Genomic DNA, 27,205 nt, shown 5'->3' on the forward strand with positions numbered 1-27,205 from the left:
AGTGTTTTTGTGCACGCGTGTTTTTACGACGGGCCGTGCGCGTATATCGAGAAACCTAAATCGCGGGGCGGTTTATTGAAAATGAAAATAGAATCACGGTTACGCAGCCGCGTTATTTGCAAAGAACTTGATCTTAATGAATCCGGAATGTTTGTCGCGAGAAAATGATGCTGGTCGAGGCTGAAATGTATTTAATTCCCACCGAGATTGGTTGTCGGATTAAACTCGTATTGGTTTCACTTGCTTTGAGCGACCCCGGGCATTCAGTGAAACTCGACGCGTTTTGTTCGACCGGTTTGTAATTAGCGGGTTAATTGTACCGCGTTAGCAACCGAATTCCTTGGTGACCTATAATGCCAGGAAATATTGGAATCGGTAATAAATTGTGTAAACGTGCACTGCGGACAATCAATGTTGAAGTTTCACGGAGGCGACGAACTGAATTCAGGGCCAGTGAAATAGCTCAGTACATAGTCAGACATCTATACATCTGAGAGGTCGAAAAGATGTACAGCAGAAATTTTATTTTTTTATTAATAAATTGTATCACTACATTACCCATGGTTGTGTCTATTATAAATCAAAAATGAATTTTTAAGAAAAATCGACAGAGGCCAGGTGTTTCTCGAATAACTTTTTCAAATCGTTTTGGAAAAATTATTTTCTGTTGAAGGGGTCAATTACAATCATTTTTGGTCGATAAACATACCCTCGAAATCCTACGCAATCTCGAGAAAAAAATTCCTTACCAAAAATATAATGTCTGACTATGCGTTGATATGTTTCCCTGAAATATCATGCGTATGTTTAAAACGTTATAACTTCTGAGCGGATTGAAGGATTTTAATGTTTTAAAGGGCAAGCAATGCGTATTTTGGTGAAAAATATGTAGAAATTCCAAGAATGTTAGAAAAGTTGTTCCTTAATCCCATAAAGAGTGAAAAATCGTATAAAATTGGTGCAATTCCTCATTTTTATCACTTCATATGTAGGTATAGTCCAATTATTCGACATTGTGCCACTTCCAAGTATGCCGGATAGTTGGAATTTGACTGTACTTGAGACTTTTTTTACGACACTAGTATTTAATAGAAAAGTTTCTATTAAAAACGTAATTGTTTCCAAGAGTGTTAGCAATGATTTCATGAAATGAGGGAACTCAAGTGTATATCTAGAGCGAAATAACCATGGTACACGATAAAGTATTATTTAAAATGGTATTTAAAATTTTACTTGTTTTTCATGAATAGTAAAACTCTCGGTTGGATGAAAATGAATAACTTGCAAAGCACTACATCACAATACATCACGATACATCACGTATCGAGAATACTGCATTACCCATAGATTGATCCAGTAAATGTAGATAGATTGCGTACACACGATATATCACTCTATAATTAAAACCTGTCGTTCTATTCCTTGAATTTTCCTTCACGGTTTTGAAAAATTAAAAATCTCGATCGTAGCTTACGAAGTGTAATCTAGACGTTATGAGTTTCTTTCAAATAATAATATTTTAATAAAGTTGATTATCCTAAGTTGAATTTGGCATAGGGAAACTTTTTACTCTTTTATTTTGCCTCTTCTATTCACCTATAATTTGAAAGAAGCAAAATTTGCCAATTAGAGGTTTATTAAGATGAAACTATTGATTCGAGTCTTATCCGCTTAAACTTTCCGCACGATCCTGGTTAGGGAGGTATGGCAGCGATTAATGATTCCTATCAATAAGTTATTCACGATGCTTCGTTGCCAATAATGCGGTTTTGAATACATAGACGAGAGTTTGATCAGATTGAGAACGTAGTTTGCAAGAGTTTGTTAATTATCGTCAATTATTATGACCATGCACTGTCTATGTGTATCCTATTGCATTGCGACATGCGGATAGGATGTTATAGTGACGTATTTTCGGAGGATCTCATTTGGTACTTACCATTTCGCTACGGAACTTTGCAAATGTGAGCAGGGCAGGATTTCAGCGATGATTGCATCAAATCCTGAACAAATCTATTACTAAAAGAAATCTTAATATTTTCACTAATTATTAACTGAACATGAATTATACATTTACTTAATATTTCGTGATTTTAAGTATGTAAAATGTGTGTATAAGTGTGAGCGAGTGATCATAATTTATTTGCGTTAAAATTTTTATTCTGTATTTAAAGGAAATTTTGCACTTCGATAGGAATTATAATAGTATATGGAAAATTAAGTTAATTATCGAAATAAAAGTGAAGTATTCACGTGTGAATATGTATACATAATTTCGAAGATATATTTATTTATACATGAATAAGATAAAGTAATATAAGTAGAAATTTGAAATACCAAATTTGTGTAACTGTATTAAGTGGAATACGCGAGCCATTGTTTTACTGTTCCGTTGTTGGCAATTTGTTGTGTATTGGTTGACTCGTAATACGGCCTTAAACTGTAAATTAAAATTGTATTGATAAAAATCTTGAAATAAATAGAGAGAAATTAAAATCAAAATAACTGTAGACAGACAACAATTTTGATGGATCTTATTGCGCACGAGGACAGTTACGTAACTTTAATAATCTGTGACTGTTTGAAAACACTGTCATACTTTATTATATTTCACATGTTAACGTAATTTACATAAATAATATATAGTACTTTCACTGGTGTACAAATTACAATGTGCTTGGTATAGCTAGGAACTCGGATGCAATGCAAATCGTTACAATCAGTTGCGCTGATAAGATTATTCTAGTTTTGATTAACGAAGAGCACAGAATACTTCAACTATAGTTAATTGTTTCTTTATAACGGTGACCAGATATCGGCTACGCGTATTTATCGATTACTTAGCCGGGTGAATGAAAACTTAGTAAGCGTATTTGCATCGCGATGCAATTACTTTGTATCACAATTACTCGTCGCGATAAGGATTTTGATAAGTTAACGGTTACCTGAAAGATTTTTAAATTTAAACGTCTCGGTTAAATAATTTGATGCTATCGGGCAAAAATAAAAATCAGAAAAAACGCCGAGTCTGCTTCCGCGATAGTTCATTAAGCGTAAACGAGATTAAAATTTACCTCTGCGTTGCTTCAACAACCATCGATTCCTTTTCACGTTTACTCACACTGTATCACACAGTCTCTGCGCACTTGTAATCTTCACTGGCAAAGAAACTAACAACTTAATTTACGATCGCCAGTTGGAATGTATTAAGATAAAGGGCGGCATACTCTTGAGCATTATCGTCACTTCGAAATATTATAAATGCATTTACGCGCGATATTAAAATATTTACTAGAATTCCTTGACTTCCTGACACGGGTCACCGTGTCGAAAATCGCGGAAGTATATTTTCTTTCGAACGTTCAGCCCGTAAGATCTGTCGTTGCTCGCCTCGCGTATCAATAGTCCGTCTTTGAAATAACACGGATGGTATCGATCGTATCCGAATTCGTCCTTTTTAATCGCTGTCAGAGGGACAATCACTTCCCTGGATCCTGTCGATGTTCTTCTGCGCGTCGCCGTTGCTCGAATGGGGTACCTTGCTGTAACTGTACACCACCGAGTTCCTATTACGCGACAACCAATTGACAGCCATATAAATCGCGGCCACCATGAGCACGGCGAGATTGATAGAGAACAGAATCGACATCCTGTAGAACCAGATGGTCGACTGCATCGTCCACGAGAATTCCTTCAGGATGCACTGGGAGTCGTTGAAACTCGAAAACTCGGAATCTTCGTGGCAAGTGACACACTCGGCGTCTGAAGGTCCCGAACAAGTTAGACAGGAGTAGTGACAAGGGGCACAGACCGCCTTTGTCTCGTCGGATACGCCATAAGTCGTCGTCGGACACTCGTACACGCAAAGGCCATTGTAGCGGTACCAGTTCGGCTTACACTCTGAAAAATTACATACATTTTTGATGCTCCACGTTCGTTCTTTTCCGATTGTATTTGAGACGTATTGTGGTGTGTCTGTTGGTTTGTATACTGTTGTGCGAGTTTCGAGTAGCTCCCGATGGTTTACGGACGACGCTCATGGATCTATTCGTCGCGATACGTTTTGTTATAAATTTAAGATTCAGGTCGCGAACTTCACTTCGGCCATTTCACGTTGGCGTCTTCGAGGAATTTGGAAAAATTATATCCATACGCGTTTCATGTAACAAATATTATACAGGATGTGCCATTTTAGACATTTCGTTATGGCGTTAAATGAAAATGTTTTGGAGGAAGACAGTGTGTGACAGATGCCCCCTTTCGATGAGCGGTAAATACAAAGAAAATTACGTTTACTAGTTAAATATCTCTTGTAAAATATGTGTTATCATTTATAACTTTAAATTAAATAATATTATGCTATGATTCATATCCTTAAAGAACATAAAGGCAAAATTCATTTTTGCTTGTATTTCATCGTTCTAAATTTTTCTTCTCGGTATTCGTCAATCATACAATTTTTCAAAGGAGTTAGAAAATCACGAATTTTTCGAAACTCGAAAATGGAACGCCCATGTATAATTCAGTTTCAATTTTAATCTTTTTAAATTGTCGTAACTAGTTGTTCTTTAAAAAATTAGATGGCAAAATCTTCTATAAATAATTCACAATTGTACATTTTCTGATCGGTATAGATAGTTTTCAGATCACCTAGCTGTACTATAATTTAAATATTCAAGTAATATGAAGGTTGAATCGAAGTTTGGAACACTTCTCAGGTATAATATGTGTTTCGAAACATCTCGACGAAGTTAACGCAGGGAATATTGTTCAATATACGTTCAACTCGGGGCCTCCAAGTATCCTAAATTGCTGTTGCAATTAATAACCACCGGACGCAGAAGCATGTAATTATTTGTAACACAGTTATCAAAATATTACTCGAACAATGAGTATCGAATACGAATAGAGCATTTCGTAGCAAATGGAATCCGTGGGTGAATATATTTGTGTTCGTTATATCGTGTCGCTTTGTGTTCGTATAAAAACAATAAAGACATTATGCTTAAAATGTAGATTAGGCAAAAATAGACATGTTTTTCTAACTAAACGTACATGTTGCTTATGACTACATACATATACATATACGATAAACGATGGTCTTTACACTAACGATAAATAAATATATTTTGTACGTGAGTTAGGCCTCGGTGAATTGATAATTAACAAGTCTTAGTTATTCAATTTGCGAATTATTCAGTCGATATTTCAAGAACTATCCCATTTTATTCACCCAGCCCTAATGTAAATGGATTTCGATTTTGATTAAACTTATAATTTAGCGTTATTTGTCTAAACAATTAAGCGAGACAGATCCAACTATAAAGTAACAACCTTACCAGCCATTATATCTAACAACTATTACATAATATGCACATTTACTCTGAATGTTGAAGTATATGTATGCAATGAAGTTTTTTTCAGAATTGAATGAACATTGAATACCTAGATACACATACGATGTATTGATTAATTTAAAATTTAACTCGAGAGCATGCTTCTTTAAGTTCGTCCTTAAAAAAAGACGTTTATATATTCATTCATAGCGTACAATATACTTCAAATTTGTACGTGGATATATTTTTAAAAATATGAGAATTTATATCTTTAAAAATATACATTTTTAATGTCATGTGTCGATCGACATTGAGTACGACTTAGTATAAGCAGTCAATTTGATTAATTGACAAAGCCAACAAGCACAAAGGCGCAAATAAAGGAGCAGTATAGTAACCGTTCCCCAATTGCTAAAGAAAACAACTGTATAAAATATTTCTAAGAATAATCATTGCAAGCACTGACAAGTAAGAGCGAACAATAAAAAAGCAAAATCGCCAATTATGAAAACAAAGGACAGAAATCTTTCCAGCAGACAAGAACAAATTCGATAGATCGAAGTAAGTTGAACCCAGGCAGATATTAAGTATATGAGAATCAAATAAATAGTGCATTCGTGTGCTCAGAAATTATATTAAATATGAAACACTCGTTTATAAACGTAGTAATATATATTATAATTCTCAATTGTAAAATCAATAACTCTTATCATCTATGTTTTATTACGAGAAAACAAACTTATTAATCATTATATTATAGATAATATCCATGCAATATTTTCCAGAAGTCTCTTCAGATACACGGTCCTTAGAAATTCACTTACGCACGATTATTTATTTAATAATTGGTTATTGGTTCGCGAATAATTTATTCATATCGCCTACGATTCAACATCCTCGATTCGAAGCAGCATTTAGCAAGAGGATACAAATAGGAACATTATAGACTGATAGAGAAGTAAGACTCACCGTGCTGGTGAAGCGATCAGGGATAGGTCATTTTTATTGGTTGTACGTGTGTGGTTGTGGATGTGGATGTGGTTGGTGATGGTGGTTGGTGGTAGTTGACTGGTCTGAGAAAATCCGCACCGCAACTCGCCCACGGAGAGCCCCAAGTACCTAAATACGTTTTCAGAACCTGCTATGGAGTAGAGGGATAAAGCGACACGTGACACTTCAGGTGCAGCGAGTAATCTTTTTTTTTTGTTCAACCCTGCACAATGAGAATTTGATATTGAGCCTCTGGATAAACGATACGATGATTTTTTTTGTCACGCGTCAAGACTTGTCAGGCATTTTCTAAGGGATGAAATTCAATTTGCCGCGTGGAAATTGCTGCGAAGTGTTCGCAAAATCTTTCTGAAAGCTACAGGTGACTATGATCTTTCTCATCGGTGGATACTTCGTGGAAATTGTTCTCGTTTCGCCGTGAGAATTGTCGATATTATTAAACTATTTTATTCGCTCGGAATAAAGTTTATCGGGTGAAAGGAACCGTGTAAAATCTGTTAAGAATTAGTATCAATTTTTAAATAACTTTGTTTGGCTCTGGCACGTATTGAAGACAATGAGAATCATTTGGTGCGATGTCAAAGTTGTTTGTCGATAAAGAGATTTATTAATCTGTGTACGTTTTATAAACTAAATTTAAAAAACATAGAATATTCGAGAAATTGTGCTCAACCGAGGAAAATGGGGTAATAAACTTGTAAAATCCAAAACTGAAGCCATAAGAGTACACAAGAAAGAGAAATAAATTGTAGCGATTGAAACATTCGTGGAGAAATAATAAAAGATTTGAAACAATATATCGATACAATTTTTCTGAATGGTTTTGAACAAAATAAATATGTACCAAAATAGGAATTTACATTGACACGTTGACAAGCCGGATTTCAAAATCTACGGATGTGTTCGATATTAATTTAAATTACAGTTTACAAAAATAGAAATATTCAATTCTATAGTGTAATATTATTCTACAGAATTGATATTCGTTATTACTCTAATATTATTTGATTAATTGTCTACGATTTGGTTATTAAGAGAACTATAACAGAAGATTAAGGCAGGGCTAGATTGCAAGCAACTGCACACCATAAAATTATCATTTTTTTAGTATCGGTTACTTACAAGTTCATTTAAACAATATTACTTTTATGTGCAAGTAGCGTAAAAGTGCTATGACAGAACGAAACTACACACTCCTGTTATTCGTAATAAAAGAGTAGGAATACATAGAGTTATACACAAACATACTTTTGTATTCATATTGCATACACATATACAGGGTGTTCGGCCATCCATGGGGGAAATTTTAATAGTAGATTCTAGAGGCCAAAATAAGACGAAAGTCAAGAATAATAATTTGTCGATTGAGGCTTCGTTAAAAAGTTATAGAAACATTTCCGGCCACACAGTATATTTTTGGTAAAGAATTTTTTTTCTCGAAAGTACGTAGGATTTCGGGGGTATACGTATTCACCAAAAATGATTGTAATTGACCCCTGCAACTGAAAATAATTTTTTTAGGTCGATTTGAACAAATTTTTTTTCGCCGAAAAATTTCAGGGAAACGTGTCAATGTATGGTCAGCCATGATATTTTCGGTAATGAATTTTTTTCTCGAAACTGCGTAGGATTTCGGGGGTATGTGTATTCACCAAAAGTGATTGTAATTAGCCTCTGCGACTGAAAATAATTTTTTTAGAACGATTTGAAATTTTTTAATTTAATTCTTTAACAACTTTTTAACGAAGCGTCAATCAACAAATTGATATTCTTCATTTTTATCTTATTTTTGCCTCTAGAATCTCCCATCAAAATTTTTTCCAGGTATGGCCGAACGCCCTGTATATCCGATTTTGTAGCACTGCTAAGACGACGCCCACGCGACGTCTACGAGTACAGTTTAACAATTCAAACTACATGCAAGATCGTGCAAGTTTACATATTTCGGTAATTTCCAGCGAAAGATTTCTCGAGAGATTAAAAAGAGATTCGTAAGAAGCAAATCCATCGGCGAATGAATATTCTAGATACGGTGCAGTATTTTAAAACGTCTACGAAGCCACGAAATTTCTAACAAAGTCTTTCACCGAATCGTCGTACGGGCGAGAGTTTAAAAATTAATAAATCTCGCCAGGCGCGTGTACGATTCCGTAAATCAGAGCTATTAGATAATATTGCTTAACTACGCAGACTATTAGGTATTTTCATTATTCAAATACAGGTATTATAGAGTCCTTCTCAGAGTTCACGTGGAAGTTCACTGAATTATGCATGAAGTGCAAGCAGAAAACTTTCTGTATACACAAAAGTTAAATTAAAATCTATTCCTATGTTAACTTTTAACAGTGCACTCTCTCGCGGATCGTCTTCCATCTCCCGACGCTCCTATTCAAATTTCTCCGAATCCCCTCATTAACATTTATTTTTCAATCAGATTTTTTACGAGCGCGCGTCTCAATTTACTCCCGACGGGGCGATTAAAGAAAATTCTGTACCTTTGGACAATGCATTCATGAATAATTCATGGAGGGTTATAAAGCGACCGGTCCCATTATCGCCAAAGTTTCAGAACGATGACCTTTCACACGGGCACGTCAACTAATTCTCGAAGTAAGTTTCTCTGAATTAAATTTAAGTTATAGGTTGATCGTGGTTTCTAATAAATTGTGCACTGGTGTTTGAAAACGAAGAACAAATTCATTTTTCAATAATATACAATTTGCTCGTCTAATTTTATTACAATTACTCGGTGCTAAAATTCTTGAAAACCTACGTGGTACAAACGAAACTTTTAAAGAAACTTGTTGAATAAGTGAAATAAGTATTTGTAAATTACAAACGAAAGTTAGTTACATTTAAGGACAATTGCAAATGTTTTTACGAATTTAGTATAAATAAAAATATTTTCAATTACAGGCAACCTTCCCCTACGTTTCAGATACGAACAGTCAGTTGTAATGAACCCACCGACGATGCAACGGACACGTTACGATTCTATAACTAACACGAATGTGCTAAACATGCAACCGATTTAGTCGAGTATTCGACAATATGCCATCCACATGAAAGTTGACGGAAGCATGCTTTAGTGGCACGTACCTGTTTCCCTGATAAACAGAAACCAGATTAGCGCGCGCGCACGTCTCAGTAATCTAATCAGATGACATTTAATTAGCTTTTCACAGTGTGTATCGTGATTAATAATATGCCCGGTGTTTTCTTATTCAGGATATTTTCCCCTTTTAATTCATCCATGATATACAAATTTCAATGTCGCATATAATGGTTCATAATAGTTGCAATTACTTATACAATATATTCTGTATATGTGTACATAAACGTACGTGGCATGACACCCTTTTCTCGCTATTTTCTTCCTTTTCGTCGTTCTTTTGATGCTCCGCCAGTGCGCGAAACGATCCCCAATAAGATCGTTTCTCTTTTGTTTCCTTTTGTCGAGATTATCGAGCACCGTTAGAAAGGGGAAAAAAAACCCGAGACACGAGGAAGAAGAAAATGGTGTGAAGGCGTGAACACGTCGGGCTATTCGCACCTTACACCTCCGTATTTTTTTTCTTTTCTTTTTTTGTCTCAGAACTCTATAACTTAGGATATGTCGCCTTTCCAAGCAAAGATACATTTTACATTACATACAAACATTTACAATAGATACATTAACATTATGGTGGACCGTGCCGCCGCTGGACAGTTTCTGAAATTCGATTGCGATGGACATTTACTTTCTCTCGAAACGCCTTCAACCGTTCTTCGTCGTAAAAACGATTCGTAAAGTCGTCGTTGCGATGCTTTGATGCAGCGGCAATTATTTAGGACGCATTTTAAATACAATCTCGACGGATCGAAATTCTCCATCCCACGAGGATTTCTTTCTAATATTTTCGATTCCACTTTCCTGGCAATAAGTTACAAAATTAAACGTTCAAGACTTTCATTAAGTACAAAATTACGACATCACAGAGTCAAGATTTCGGAAAAGGTATTTTAGCAAGTGCAACCAGCAACGAAAAAAAAGATTCGATTGTCACTTAAGCAGCAACTATTAAAGTATATTTGTACCAAAAATTACGTTCGTTAAATTGGAGATTCGAGGAGACGAGAAATTACAATACACACTTATTGTACGTTGAAGTTACATACATCAAGCTTAATTTAATACCTTTTCCGTGTCAACGTTCGTATCCTTCATCTTCCATGAAGCATAGTTTATTATTGTCACGCGAAAATCACTCGATGCCTATGCTCATCGATAATAACATTTGTTTAATTAAAAATAATCTTTAAAATCGATCGTAATTCAACCCCAAAGATCGATTTTATCAAGCTATTAAGTACTGAATCGCGAATGCTAAATTCTATCTGCCTCGTGGTTAATTATTAAGCTTTCTCACATGACATCTCTTCTTAATTTTATTCTCAGACATTTCGAATCTTACTTTTCTTTTCTAATAAATGGAGATTCCGTCTCGTACAAAATCTACGAAGCATCGGAGCAAAGTAACGATCGTCGTTGAAAACGAAAGTGTTACCTGGAATTTCGGAAATTCGACTGTCCAGCCGCGACGTCCGATGTATTGTACACCTTGGAAGATACTTCACACCTGAACGAATTGAAACACATCCAAAATCTTGTACTAAGTAGCATCAACCACGTTTACACAGTTCTTTCGGGTACCCAATACTAGAGTCGCGTCGGAAAACGTAGAACAAAATCGGGTCGAGATCACGAAGGTATCTTGCTGCATCGAGTATCAATACATTAACATTTCTTTGTATTATGATAAACTTCGAATCCTATTAATTTACCTGAAATGTTAAATATTTCAATTTCTGTTCGACTACACAAATACTGTTACAACCATATTGTAATTAATCGTAAAAAATGTATGTTTTTACTTTCAACTTAAAATAAAAAATTTTAAACTTTGAGTCTTTAATTATCAAAATTAAAACCAACGGAAAGATACATACTTGGTTCAGAATTTAGATACAAAATACTTTAGAGATCTCGAAGATTTTGAACAACACTCGAACCGTTTCGGGTACCTGCGTATCTCAATATTTTACTTGACTACCAGCACCCCTCCACGCTGATTAGAATAATTGACTCTTATTGTTAGAATCCAATATACACGTATAGTCGATGTGTGTACTTTCGTTTTTTTTTCTTTTTTTTTTTTCTTTTAAAGGTTCGACGTTACGCACTCGACAGAGTCCATTCAAATTTCTTTCTCCCGTCTTTCCAGTCCGTTCGGTCCGTCGGGTTTTCGTCGGGCGAAAAGAGGACCTTCGAGTCAAGCGAGTATTTGGAAATATCGGCGATTCAGCTACTCCTCGTTCGTAAGATTCTTTTCCCGCGCGTGAAAATGTTTCGAGATCGGAACCAGGCGATTCTGTACACGTTTCATCCCGGCGTGTTCTCGAAGTCAAAAATTTCATCGAGACGTCTTGAAGTGCTCTTCGGAATCGTCGTCGCACCGTTCGCGGCGAACGCGTGCGAAAATGTAATTATTCTGCGAGATTTTTCGTCGTCCCGACGAGCTATCGAACGTTGAATTAGGTTAACGTGTTCGAGGCAGTTTTTTATCTTTTACGCCATTCTCGTGTTTCGTTGGTGTCCTCGCTTTAGCTGGAACTTTGTACGAAAGTCGAAGGAACGATAGTCGACACACCCTCGTCGTTGATCAATTTCTGTACGCCTGGACTCGCGTCAGGCATTTTCGTCCATTGTACGTATGTACACAGTTATTATACATTAATTTTTACGCGTACGTTTAACCCTCCATACGTCAAATATTTTCTCTTTCGCTTTCTTTACCTCTCGAACATGCGAGATGTTTCCCGTGCTAATAGAAAATTATTATTCGGCGAATAAAGATCTAGTGGAGCGAAAATAAACGATTTGCAGATTACAGAGGGCTAGTTGCGAAACACATACGTAAGCGCATAGAAGAGTGTCAAAGCCTTTGACGTAAAAATATCTTTTTGAAGATTCTTAATTAATATTATTTACCTTGTGAAACACGTAGGTTGCAAAAGTAGTCAGGTACTATTACGTACTGCTGAATATTTAGATTTTGCAGTTTAATGATTTGCAATTGAGTTGTGATTTATTACATGCATGCTGGTTACAGCATGTCAGGATTATTATATACATAACTATACTCTAAGAAAATTTTTCTAATAACATGTATAAACGTATATTATTAAAAATCATGTTTAAGGTATGTGGTTATTATGAGGTAGTTGAAATGCAATACAATTGAAGTATTATACTAAAACGAGTATGTCGAAGCTGTGCAAACTAGTGATAAAAAATGTAGACACTGATAAGAAACATATATCGTATTGAACTTTGTATAATCTATGGCGGCCTTGTGTTGATTCGTGACTAGTCTTTTTTTAAATACGGTTTTGGGAGTATAACTGTTTATGACAATCTGCTTTTATCGTCGATTGTTATGTCACAATGTTCAACCAAAATTGGTACTTAATTACTGATACGTTGTGACTTTTGAGTATTTTCAATAATTTGAGACTAGCTGTTAATTTAGGAAATAATTATTAATTAGGAATCAGATTTCCAATCATTTTTTCTTGCTAAGTAGATATCGAAAGCCATTTATTCAGTTCACGTTGAAACTGTAACTTAAATATTCGTTTGATTACGAATAAAATATAAAGTTGTTCGTTTGGCTCTTTCCATGATTAATTTGTTAATTAATTTTCCAAGCACGTGAAAATTCCACGCTTTTATACGCGTTACGTATGGCTCCTTTGTTCTAAACAGTGGATCTCGCGCTGATTCTCAGCACCTACGCGATTAATAAATTAAAAGCTAAATGTACAATATTCAGATCGGTATTCTAGTACTCGAAATTATCACGAACGATAAACGATATTATCTTGAAGAGTAGATCACCCGTTTCTATATCGTGCCTAAGTACACGCGAATGAAAGCTCAACGAATGTAACGATTGCCTGCAAAGCGTCAACTATCAGATATAAAGCATCCTAAAATTAGTGACACAACCCGAAAGGAGATGATTGTCCTCAAATAAATCAATCGATAATGTGGAATAACATTTTTCTGTTATTAAATAATATTTTACGAGTCTTCGTTGAAAAAACTAATCGATCTTGAATCCTTTATTGCACTAATTTTATTCAACAAAATCGAGAAATGAAGAAATTATTTCTTCGCTATTTATACATATCCACGAATTATCAGCATTCATAATAATATCAAACAAATTATTTTTTGGTTGTTAGATTCCTAATTGTTCTTCAATAATTCTTCAGCTTAACTTTAACAGGATACTTTTGGTAATAAATTGATTAAGTTCATCGGATTTATTTCGTAAACGAAGACTCGCGCGACAAAATGTTACGCTACATATTTAATTTGCTATTTTGGCAGGCGACTACAGTCCTGTAGAACCATGTGTTTCGGGTTGTCTTGTATATGGAAGCGTAATTTATTGCTTTGAGCGTCGCGATTTGTGTGTTGTGCGTCGCGTTTTTCGATTAACTTAATGCACAACGAACCTGCTCGTAAACGAATGCTGTGCGAGTATCGCGAACGTATCCGTGAATTCCAAACGGGGATAAGTTTCGAGGAACCGTTTGTGCGTATGGTAACTACGTGAAATTAATCGATTAATTTTCGTAAGTACGTATCGTACGGTTCACAGCACGCATTTTAAGCAACGGCCCGTTCGCGTACAAGCGACTAACCGATTCGCTAAAAATTATCTAACTATAAACATATAGCAACACGAAACTATAATAGAATAACAATTATAATTATAACTCGGGATTATTCGTCGACGACCAATTTTTCAACGCGACCGAAGGTAACGTCATAGCTTCAGCGTTTAAGCTGCAGCATGTTAATTAATAGAATACCTGTGCCGGTTTCTACGCTTCATTCGAGTTCGAGTAATTCCCGTATTCCCTGAAATTTCGAATGTTGAACGGAGCCCGAAAAACGAGTATTGAAAATACATCCGCGAGCACGGATCAAATCGTATTGAACAGTAGTGATAGGACTAATCCACCGCCATACTCGTCAAACTTGTATAACTTAGTGATTCTGATTTAATCTCATCGTTAGTACACATCAAGCGTGGTTTTAAAGCAATGGGTACACGAACAATCAATTCACAACTATTTCACAATATTCGTATTAGGACGAGTACAGTTAGAGATTCGTGGTTATTTAAATTAACTTTTCAATTAACATTTTATAATTTATACGGATACCAAACTTGTCTCATTTAATGGATCGACGGAGGAGAATTAATTTCTGACGTCAATTTATCGATGGTATCTGAACACGTTTCGGTCCCAACACTATCGAGCAATACGATTTCGAGCGTAAATAGAGATTCGAATGAAAATTTATGACCGTCTCTCGTTATTCAAATTGGAGGTCGAAATCGTAGGGTCCACGGTACAGATGAAAAGCCAACGTTTGAATTTATTGTAGAAGCACCCACACGTTGTAAATGATATGTGTCTGATAACATATTCAGTCGATCGCGCTGAATGTCCCGCGTTACGTGAAAACGACGATAACGCGTTGCTTCCAGGCATCGTCGTTCCATTAAGCGACGTTAATGCGCAGCATCCGGTTACAGTGATATGATTTGCAATACAATAACAACGGACAACAAGCAGACGCTGCTAATAAACGAATGATAACAATCGACAACCGCGAACTTTTTGGTTGTCTATCCGCTAATAAAAAATTATGACAACTATTTCGCAGTTCAAACGAACGAACGGAGGAACCATCGATGTAGAAAAGGTATAACTACGGTGGAAGCATTGTTTGGAAGGAGGGATAGAAAGAAATATCGTTGAATAATATCGTTTCACGCGAACGTGTAAGTAATTGTTGGATTACCAAATAGAAATAAATTTATGTAATTCCATTAAAATTCGCGTTGTAATCGAGTAATTTAAATGTATATATACATTGTGTTTCAAAACGTTGGGGCAAATCGAAAACATGCAAATTCCTCATTCACAAAAAAAAAAAAAAAAATCGAAAGATGATGTTGCATTTTCCATTTTTCGTTTTCCAGATGCAAACAATTAAGGTTTGCTCGTGGAAAACAAAATGATAACTTTTCGATTTCTCTTTAGACGAGAACTATGGATCGACTTGTCCCATAGTTTCAAGACATCCTGAATATACTTATAAAATTTAAACAAATTCATAAATTTATCATGTTCAACAAAATTAAATCCCGATTATATTCCATATAAAAATAACAATAAATTACTGAATATTTAATGAAGTATGGAAATTCATTGCGGCCTCGGTAATTTGATACTTATTATAATATTTTCGCTGATATTACTTCAAGCTTTATTGGATAATTTTTTTTTCACATGTATATAGACAGTTGCTTGACTTTCAAGTTTAATTATAATTAATTTCTTATTAAAAATATACGACGACTATTTTGTATTCCTCTTTTAATATGGTATAGAGTTACGTTCGTAAATTATTATATTATTCAATAAAGAGGGTCGACATTGCGATTGAAAACGTTATAATAAATAAGCTTGCGGAGACGACAATGAATTTTCAAAAATCTTCTGCAATTATGCTTACGATCGTTTATTGAAATATTCAGCGATAGACGATATTTTCTCGGAGGTCTTCAAATTGAGGAATCAAGAGAGGGCGGAAGCGAGTGAAAGGAAATGAAGTACAAGTTTGCAAAGAGTAAAAATCTGGAAAAATGTAACACGGATTCCGATTAAATAAATTAAATATGACGAATATAAATGGCATCGAGCGATTCGCGTGATTTGAAACGAAATACGAAAATCAGCTCGCTCTTCGTAATAGGGAAGGAAGGCAGCTAATTTTATACTTTCGTCGGTTTTCGTTTAACCACAGACATCAGTGAAACGAACAGACTGGATTTCTGATGTAATTTTTACATTCTAAAATTTGATCCCTTTTGTCCTGTACCATGTAAATTTTTTGAGTCAAAGAAATATCCAATTCAGAATCATTCAACTTGATCTGTATTGTTCGTTCTTTCTTTTCCATACGCGAGATAATGTTTCAGCATTTAAAATCAAGATAAGAAGTAATTGATGCATCAATGCAAATTGATCTTCGTGGCCCGTCGCTAATAATATCAATTAGACTAAGTCAATCCAACTTCGCTGACCTAAATTTTTCCTTTTTCATGGTTTGAGTGGCTATTAAACTTTTCTATTTTTGTCCAATAGAGAACTTATCGAACCCTTTAATCGAATATGTCTTCATATTTTTCTTAGTCATCTTTAGATGTAACTTCATACCAAAGATACTTAAATCAGGCAATTCTTTTTTATTTTATTTGTTTGCTCAAATTCAAAGATTAACGAAGTTACAATATCAACAACATTCAGTTGCTATTACGGCTAAAGTAATTAATGAAATTGGGAATGTTATTTAATTTGCTAACCTCAGTTATTCTTTTTGCTTCGTAATAATTTTGAACGTTTTAATTAAAATTTCTATTGCCCGAACGTGAAATTGAAATTTTACGAAATAAAATATGTTTTCGTAACGTTCGATATGATGGGAAGCACCGAATTGAATTTTTACTTTTTCTTCGTCGATTTTAACGAAATCGAGGTTTCAGAAAAATTGGTCAAGCATAACGAAATCTCGCTATTTGTTCGCGAATATCCACACGCCACTCGTTTTTTCGTTTAAAAGCTCATCAATTAAACGGGCTCTTCCTTTTGATCAGTGGTCTAAATCGAGAAATAATTTGAACGAGAAAGGGCCCCCGTCTGTCGTTTAATCGTCCTCTGATCCTTTATGAACGATGACGTAGCGATCCAATTCGAGGAACATACTCGACTCCTATGGCTTAACTAAATATTTGGTAACTTTCATTGGTAAATTTCAGCTCCTCTTTCAGTTACGGTGATTTTTTCGCTTAACGATATCTCTTCTACTGCTATTTTTTTTTCCACGACTTAAAATTCCCCGATTAATGTTACAAAAATATGTCTAATTTTCTTGTAAGCATAGATTCAAATAGTGAATGTTCATTCTTACGATAACTAAAATCTACGAACCTTTTCGATGAATTTATAACGTCATACTTCTATTTCCTCTCTTATTTTTTAGTCTGGTATGTGTCAGCGCGTTCTCGTACACGATATCTTGTTTATTTTTAATTATTTATTTTCAATGAGATTTATTCAACATCAATGCACCTTTATATTCTAGCTATCAACAAATTATCTGCGTCTCTTTGCTATCCACGCTTATTTAACCATCTTTTTATTGAGAATTACGTCGGTATATTATTATATTTCATTTTAATTCGTTACTCTAGCGATCGATAGAAGCAATGTTTCCAATTAGTGAAACTATATAGGCGTTCATGTGCCAACTTTACACTATAGATAGTTTAATTTCGTGTTTCTTCCGTGCAACTGTCTATAAATAAGTATCATATCATCCGCTTTTCCACTTCAACATTTTTTTGTTATTAGAATGTTTCTTATAGACCGACAAATCTATTTTAAATCATTTCGATATTATATTTCCTTCGAACAGTCAATGGAAATTCGTTTCTTTTTTTTATATTCAAGCTATATTCTTGATGTAGATCTAATTTGTTTCTTCAAACAAAGATTGTACTTGCTCCAACAATAAATTGCTTGCAGTTAATTCTTGAAAGGAATTCCACTTAGAGGCTATTCATTTTTCATTTGTTTTTGAACATTTGCACAGTTCTTTCCAATTACTAATTCATATCGGTGATTCGTCACGTTCCTTATCGAGGATTCTATTTAGCTTAAAATTCGTCTTTCTACGTTCAGTTAATCAATGTTTAAAAGCTGATCTATCGTTGAGTGTTTTAAAGTACATTAAAAAATATAAGGGTTTCATTATCGTCTACTCGCTTAAACGCGAGCGATGATCCATTTACTTACATTATACTGTAATAATACTCTTTCGAGCAAGTACTTTGCATGAACTCAAAGCTTGACGTTCAAAGTAACGCAAATGAAAGTCGAAATTTATCGAACAGTCCCGGCTGGAAAATTAGTCGATAAGAATTTCCTATTTGAATAGTATATTAGCAGACGATTTGGAGTGAAAAAAATTAACAGTGGAATGTACGTCGCAAGACGATCGAAAAAGAAATAATTCTCTCGATAAATGTTAATTGAAGGAAAAGTAGAGACCAAAGCTTCAATTTGTGTTTATTCTCGAAAATACCACGTACGATATGCAATTTTTCTCTTAATTAAGTAATATCCTTTTGATATAAAACAATACAATTTTTAACGAGACAAATTCTTGCGAGAATATTTAATTTCGCACTATCGAATTATTTATTTAAAAAGAATATCCTTTTCGATGCATCAGACGCTTGCCTCTAAACTTAAAGAACAAAAAGCTCTACTTATTTTATTTATTCCTCGCAGGAAAAATTATTTAATGATTATTCAAACATCCACTTATAAATATCCCAACTAAACGATAAGTATCCGAACCTGCTATTGGATGTCCCCGCGTGAGAATATTTGATTCTCAACCGGTCACGTTCGGTAACAGAGGATCAAATCGAGAAGAAAATGATTTCTATGTAATTTTTTAACCGCGAAGCGTCGAATCGATCGAATTTCGATTACGCGGAGACGATACCGACGACAATTTATCCCGATTCTCCCTTAATCGCGACTCCCGTTAAGAATTGCACGAAATTGCAGGTACTTCGGTATAGCGGCGCGTCCTGTTTAGAATCAGAACCCAAGCAACTGTGCCGGGGTTTCTTAGTTACGTAAATGTATCCTTTAAAACCCGACCATCGAGTCCTATGTATCTTCTTCTTAGCTGTTTGCATCAGCCGCCCCCGTAAACGGCTGGCTACCTTCCTGTTTCGGCAGTGCTGATAGCCCAGCTGACGGTTCCCCTCTGGGCAAAGTAAAGTTGCAGAGGGAAAGCGAGGGAGAAAGTTCGGCGAAACAGAAACGGAAGCAAAGAGACAGAGGGAACGCAGCGCATAAAGGAAGAAACGGGAAAGATAAAAGTGAAAAGTCTGGAAAAGCGGGGAAGCGAAAGGGAAGACATGAAAGAGACGGACGAGAGAGAGAGAGAGTGAGAGAGAGAGAGAGAAAGACTCTCGGAATACGTTGGCTCGTTTCGTCAATCAATACACTGAGAATAACTACCGAAGTTACTACACGAACGTTTTTCCGCGGTTATTAAAATACCGTTTAATCTCCCCGCGGATTATTCTGCGAAGTCTGCTTTTGCCTGTATACGACACAGGATGGCTGAGTTATTATTTAAACCGTTAACGTACCGCGTAAATAATTGGACACGGAACGTACCGTTAATTTCATCGAACATTTCGTTTATCCTCGAATTTCGCGATCGAGTGGCTTCCGACGAGTCTTCGATCGCTAGTAGTGCCTCCGCGGAACAACGACACAGCAAGTCTTCGAAACGGTTTTGCGATTTTACTAGTAATAATAATACTAACGTTAGGCGAGGCAATTATTATTTTTTTTATTTTTCTCCCAGGATCGCTATTCGCGCGAAATTTACGAGGACCCGAACTGGACTTTGTCCTCGGAAGCGACCCTTCGGAAGGTTCAATCCTCGTACTGGCAGTTTCGCGGGTGGCTACTTTACGTTTCGTAGAAAAGTGTCGCGGGTTGCTTTGGCGTATCGAACAATGGCTAGCTTTTATTTTTTTTTTTGCTGGAAACGCGCCCTAATCGAAAAGTAACTCTGCTTTCGATCGAACGTGGAGAGAACCAGGTATTCGTAAAGAAACAACTAACTTTTATTATTTTTTTTTTCTCGAGATAGAGTAGCAATCGAAAATTGAGCAATTGGCTTTCGTTCTTTCGCGGTGTCGCTGGTAAGGGATTGTTATCAAAGTGTATCACTTTCGGAATATGCAAACGGTCGGCCATATTGAATAATTCATCGTCATGAAAATTAAAAGGCCGCGCTGCATATTCAAAAGAATAGAAATCGTACGCGTCCCACTTCCGCAGGGGCGACTCGTCCGATCGATTTTCTCCAGGTTCGATCCCCCTTATCTAACCAGTCAGTCCTGCCGTCGATGAATCCACTCAAACGTCCAGACAACTCTTTCTGCACCTGTACCAGTCACAGAGGTCTCTCGTACGCGACACTTAATTGAACTAATCCTAACCCTAGAACGACACACGTTAGTGAGCGATCGGGCGTCCACACTAAAAGCACTTGGACAATCCCGTAGGACTTTTTAAGCTCGATGTTCAGCACATCCTCGGAGTCCTTCCCCCGGACGAGAAAACACGACGCGGAGAAAGCTGGGGGACGCGGCACACGGCGGTGCCTGATCTCCGTCGGCTCGCAATAGGGAAATCACAAACGCACAAAAAGTTTCAACGAACGCGTCGACACCTGGCGCGAGATCTCGGTTACGGTTAAACCGTGATCCGAGCGGCCAAGGTATCGATCGTCCAGGGATGTCATCATGAGTACCAGGGAGCCCCTGACGATCTGTCGATCGCCGAGCGTACGTCGAACGCGGCGTTACTTTCGCACGACGACGTCGAACCTGAACCCGAGGTGGCGACCACCTCGAGGTCACTCTTACTCCGAACGTTCGGTGGCTCCTGCCAGCTGGTTACCAGGTTCCCCCAGCTGGCTCCACCGGTCAGGTAGGCTAGAAGGAGTAGAATGAGGCACCCACCTAGGCACCTGCCACTAGCAGCGTCCACGGAACTGCAACCGCTCATCTGGTTCTCGGTGGTCGGTTTTTGTACCTCTGGATGAGAGACGCGCTCTACCTGCTGGCTATCCGTCCAAGGATCGCCGTCCGTGTCCACCGCGTTGTGCCTCGCCCCGATCGCCGTATTTTCCTGGGCAGCCTCCTGGTGATTCACCGGAGGTCCTGGCTTGTCCTTGTCCAGGTCGTCGCTGAACTCCAGGGACGTCTCCGTGCCGTAGAACACTAGCCTGAATTCCTCTAAATTGTCTGGAACAATAGAGAGTCGTTGTAGCATTGACTTGACGAGTAGATCGCTCTAATGAGACGAAGAAAAGTCACGAATCTATTCAGGTGTAGTTTCAAGAAGATTTCCAATCTACAACGAAACTGGCAAGATCTCAGTCTCATTAGCGATTTATTCGTTTACGATTGCATTTTGTCGGGAAAAGACAAACGAATCTATCGTTTTTCAAAACATTGTTTTAACACTAAACCCACCGACACTTTACGTATACCCATTCCTACCATGACCGGTTAAATGACCATTCTTTTTTTCTTTTACCAGGCAATGTACTCCTAGCAATGCTGACTAGTTATTATTATAGAAATTTAAATTCATTTTCAATTAAATAAGCATTCTACAATCGATAGGAATTGTTGAAACTTTTTTAGGTATGTAGCGTCAAAGTAAATGTCAAAATTTACATGGAAGACAGCATAAATTATAGTAGGTGATATGGTCATTAGATGGAGGATGAAATACCCTTTAAAATGAGCGTTCGAACGAGTCGATAGCTTTATTAGTTCCGGAGATATGGCGATTTTAGTTTCGAGTCGATGCGGTGGCTAGTGTCGGAGATACAAGGGTCCGAAGCATTTGTTTACTACGGCCTTGTCAAGGCCGTTGACCGGCACGTGACTCGTAGAAACTAGGTCAGTCGGCCCACTCGGTCGCGTGACACGTGCTAGAAAGAGAGGTCCGGCGCGACGCGTCAGACGAAGACAGAGATAGTCGAATTAAGAAAAATTACCATTTACATAAATTACGATATCTCAAAAACGGCAAGTCCGATCGACAAAAACCAAAAACCATTTCAAAGAGGAAGGTTCACCGCTTGTAACAATGCCTCAATAATTAATAAAACACTAGTAGTTTCGTAACTGCACGTGTGTAAAGTTTAACTATTTTTAATACGCATTGTTAGACTGTTCTAAGGCAGTGGAGATCTATTTACATCGGAAGCTAATCGACCTTTGACCGATCGTGGTAGGTTTAGTGTTAATGTTGTCTTATTTGTTTAATATGCTTGTAATTCTTGAGCAACGATAGGGTTCGTTTACTAGAAAGGTTTTTAAATGATAAAAACACATACATCGAGCTATAAGAAGGGTGCTTTGTAAGTGACAAATGTAAAACATATGTGTAAATATATGTGTTTGTATAATCATGCTAAAACACAAAGGTTGGGTAATTTCCAAAACATGTCATCTTGACGTTTAAGTGCGGGAAATGCAAGATTCATCTGTCTGTGAGGCTGCATTAGGGTCGGGATGAATCATACTAGAGGATATTGTTTACAACCAAATTATAAATAAATGTCTATTCTTAACATAAAACTGATACCTCGAGTTTACGTTCTACTGTCTTAAATTCTACATGCCAATCTAATGTAAAAAGATGAAAGCTTTTCGCGTTGGGGGATCATTTCAAATTTATAGCTGAGTTATGCAAAATTTGAAATTTATTTGCAGCTTTATCCAACAGCTGTTTAGAAGAACGCTTATTATTCAATGCATAGCGGATACATAAAAACATAAAATATGCGGGTGACAATATCGCTTACAGTAAAAAGGAAACAGCACTAAATAATATATTGTAACTCATAAATAACTCTGGTTTACGTATAATAAGCTCTGGTATATATTCGTTTTAAAATAATGTTGCAAAAGATATTTTGATTAAAGTTTAATCTCCGACTTGATAGGAAGCTCGGTTTCAATTTTGCTTTTACAGCAGACTGTGCGGGAAAATTATATCGAACTATGTTTTCCTCTAAGAAGCGTGATTACCTGGATTTCAGACATTTTTCCCGTCCTAAAAAAGGAACGAAGAATCATAAGACGACGGTAAGATTTCTGCATTAGCGAGATAATTTAAAAGAAAGGAAATTATCGATAACGATTGAACTAAAGAAGAAATTAAAGTTCTTCGGAATCGTTTGTCTTTTATGCGAGACTAATCTCTCGGTCATTTGTCTATTTCGGTGAAATCCAATCGGAATTCAGTCGATAAATTGTTGGAAATAATTTGAAGGGATTTTTAGTTCGAATTGTAATCTTATAGTTCCATTTTTCTAAAAGTCACAGGTTATTAATGGTGGAAAGTGTCCGAGAGGTACGTGGAATCAAAAGTGCTTCGAACGAAATTGAATTCGGATAAAAATTATCGATTCTAATAAATAACTTCAATTAAAGTCTCCATCTGATGCTATTTATCAGACGTTTTAGCGTTAATTGAAAGGTTTAACAGTTAACATTTGATTGATTCTCTTTCATATGAGCCTCAAATTAAAATACATATTGTCTTACTTAATGGTAACTATATTATACTTACGTATGTTCCAAAAATTTAAGTTTAATAGTTTCTTTAAATCCTCTAACTTGTGATAATTACAGAAGACAACTTACAATTAAACATTCTTGTATCATTCTTAACTAACATCCTCTTTTTCTCTTTCTTACAGGATTACAAGGATCTATATTTTTATATTCGAATAGAAAACAGTCTGTAGTCTCATTATTTTACTATATAGTAAGGGGAAACAAAACTTTTTTGATTGTTGAAACAGAGTGAAATGAAATCCCGTATTACATCTGCAGGTTTATGGTCGTAATTCGTTACTCTTTCAGAGTAAGTAACTATAAACTTTTTGTCAACGGTGGTAATAAAAACGACATTCGCTCGTTATGGTGACGGGTATATACGATTGTAAAAGATTCGGCTATCTGAACGCTTACGTGTCCGAGCCGTTTTATGGACTGTCGAGGGAAATAACTCGTTATTGTTCTGATCAAAAATTAATACGATCTTTATCGATCGTCGTTAAAATCTTGATTTATTCGGAATACTTTGCGAGTTAAATCGTGTTTATAAAGCTCGAAGAAGAAATCACAAATGTTCATGACAATCTAATTTGTAATTTATTTAATTTAACGCTTCGAATCTGTGCTCAATTAATGCAAATTTATCTTTAAGGAATAATTAAGCGTCAACGTAAAATGTTGACCGCGTAATGTTGCACAGCGTGTACCACGGTACCGCTGGTTTCGAATAATAAGTGAAGTTCCTACTTCATTTATGCTTTCAAACTGGAAATCACATTAAACGTGTTATCCTCATTTCCATGTTCCAGTAACCATGGACAAACTAGTTAATTTCAGCTTTATCAAGTGAGAAACAAAACTCCGCGAGAGTACGAAACACAAGTCGAAAGGAATTAAAGCAATAAACGGTCTGGTGTTCGAGTATAAAAGCAAGAAACAGGAAAAAATAGTAAAATATACAAAGTGTTCATCACGTCGCGTTAAAGGGGATTTTCCAATATATTTTATATTAGTTTTACCGTTTATTAAACGACTAGCCAGATGAAGAATTAATAATTAAGCAATTATTAGATGCACTGTAATAAATTAATATTTGTTAAAATAAATAAATAGTTAAAAGCAATTTAAACATCTGGTAATATACGTGTGCAAAATAGCATGTGATAGTGTCGCTGTCTATGATGTAGTTTTACTAAACACACATTTTCATGCACACAAACGATTTAGAAAGACAAGCATTACTTGCAGCGAAGTCATTGAAAGTTTTGATTAAAAGGCGCAGCCTCCATACACTTAGTTTAACAAGTTTTCTTATTAGGGCCATAATACCTTCCAACAAGCAAGACTTCAATCAGTAGGGAATATCGGGGAAACTCGATGTAGTAAAATTATTTAGATACTGGATATATATATAAAACAAATAAACAAATATTTTCAAATTTATTTTCTAATGTATTTCCTTCAGTTTTCACTCGTAGTGTTTGAAGACTAAGAGTTAAAATAGACTTAAGAATACTTTTCATTCGCTCATTTACCCGATCTCCCCTACTGTGAAAAACTTTATTCGCGAAATAATTAATGAAAAAAACTTTGTTCGCGAAATGAGTTCGTTGGGGGAAAAACTGGCATGCAAGGAACATTTGGTTAAAAGCATTTCATTAGTTTGATGTTAAAAAAACTGTTAGCAGTAACAATTTCTCAATCTGTAAGTTACATCGAACGTATTCGAATGAGAACTAATAAGTTATTACGTAAATTGAAGTAAAGTATTTGGAAAATTTCACTCGTCAAATACGAAAATAGCGAAAAATAATTACATCGTTTGATTATAACAAACGTGATAATTCTTCAACGTGTAAACAGAACTGACACTGGGGAATTGTCTCTTGGAATCTGCAGAGACTAGTGGTATATAATTAATAACATATTACCAAAATTAGCAGTAATTACATCGAAGTGCAGTTACATTCATTACATAGCAAACGAAAGAAAAATTGTAATGGGGCAGGGACTAAATTATATCAAGTTCAATTAACTCTGTAACTCTGTACGTGGGTGCACCTTCTAACTTATACACTGCTGTTGCAAGATGCAGCGAGAAGCTGCACGTAAATCAGTTGCAAGTGAAAGCTGACAAATAATTCCTCATTTTAAGAAGGGCTTTTCCAGAGACAAAATTTAGAAGACTCAAACTACAGCGACTGTGATTCACGCTATCAACATTCTATGTGTGTTTCAAGCTTACCTTGGGAAGATAGCAACTACGTTATCAGAATTTTATTTGCGTTTCACTTGCAGCGTAACTCGCGACAGGCAACATCGTCATTCACGGGGATTGCTCATTACACGAAATTACATCCACGCCAACGAAATCAGAATACCGTTGTCCGTGTTCTTCGAGTCCAACATTTGCTCGTCTTGCAGCAAGTCCAAACCCTTCGCCCTGGTCGCGTGTTGTCCGGTCCCACGCACGCCGGAGAATATAGGATAGAGAGGGTAGAGTTTCTGAATCTTGTGATACTGTTGAAAGATCTTGGGTACGTTTTCAATGATGGGCTTCGCTGGTGGCTCCAAGAGGATCAGGCCCGTCTGAAGGGACGACACGGTCACTATTTCGACGAGTCTTTGTCTGCTCGTCGTTCTAGTGGTGGGAGGGACGGTGGTGGGTCTTGTTTGGACGACCGTGGTAGTAGTGATCGGACTCGGTGTACTCCTTCCACGTGGCTTGGAGGTGATCAGGCGTACTTCTCCAGCGACACTGGGACCCCTTACCGCCGTCAACCCTCTCAACGTTTGCACGGTTGGCTTAGGCGTTGGTTTGTTCGCCGACTTGCCGTTCTTGTGCTGACCACGCGCCTTCCCCTTCCTCTGCGATTGGGTCTGCGCGTTCACCACGTACGGCGGACTGAGATTCCCAGATTTCTCGGACTTGTGTTGAGTCTGTTTGCTCTTCGAGCCTGTCAGGGAATTCTGCGCCTTCGAGAACACGGTCTCCCGTGGCTTCACGAACGGCCTCCTAGGGATGTTGACATTGGCAGGATTGTACAACGCGTATTCCGTGCGATCAGGCAGCGTCGCCGTCCCGTAGAAAATCAACGCCCACTCGTGTAGAGTCGCACGACCTGATTCGTTGTTCGTCAGACCAGCAGGAAATCGGAGAACGTTGTTATAGTTTTGCTAATAATTACTAATAACCTCTACTAATAACTGATAATTACTAATAACCGATTGTTTCTAAGATCACCTGAAGATATCACAACCTTACCTTTTACTAAAAGGAAACTTTGCCAATGATACGGAGTACCAGTTTTGGCGTCAGGAAACTCTTGTGTTTGTGTACTGAACATTTATGAGCAAACGCTAACACTTGGATTTTAAATCATCGACGATCATTTTCAACACGTTAGTTCTATAGTGGGACAATATTGTGTCTGATCGATGATAATGAAGGTGTCCGATGACAATGTACAGGGAATCAAA

The 27,205-nt window shown here is 36.6% G+C and overlaps 1 protein-coding gene across 1 annotated transcript in view; it reads right to left on the reverse strand.

Moving 5' to 3' along the window:
* Positions 1 to 2,535: 2,535 nt before the first annotated feature.
* LOC122396695 (furin-like protease 1, isoforms 1/1-X/2) overlaps positions 2,536 to 27,205 on the reverse strand; it is a 213,588-nt gene continuing 188,918 nt past the window's right edge. The window contains exons 11-13 of the mRNA XM_043395308.1: positions 26,107 to 26,847; positions 21,104 to 21,388; positions 2,536 to 3,900 (exon numbers count right to left, since the gene is read on the reverse strand). Coding sequence (XP_043251243.1) covers positions 3,458 to 3,900; positions 21,104 to 21,388; positions 26,107 to 26,847 — 1,469 coding nt within the window. The 3' untranslated portion in view covers positions 2,536 to 3,457. The remainder of the gene's footprint in view (positions 3,901 to 21,103; positions 21,389 to 26,106; positions 26,848 to 27,205) is intronic.

Source organism: Colletes gigas, unplaced genomic scaffold (assembly GCF_013123115.1).
Source record: "Colletes gigas isolate AHSC1104 unplaced genomic scaffold, ASM1312311v1 Colletes_gigas_Sc00008, whole genome shotgun sequence".
NCBI lineage: Eukaryota > Metazoa > Arthropoda > Insecta > Hymenoptera > Colletidae > Colletes > Colletes gigas.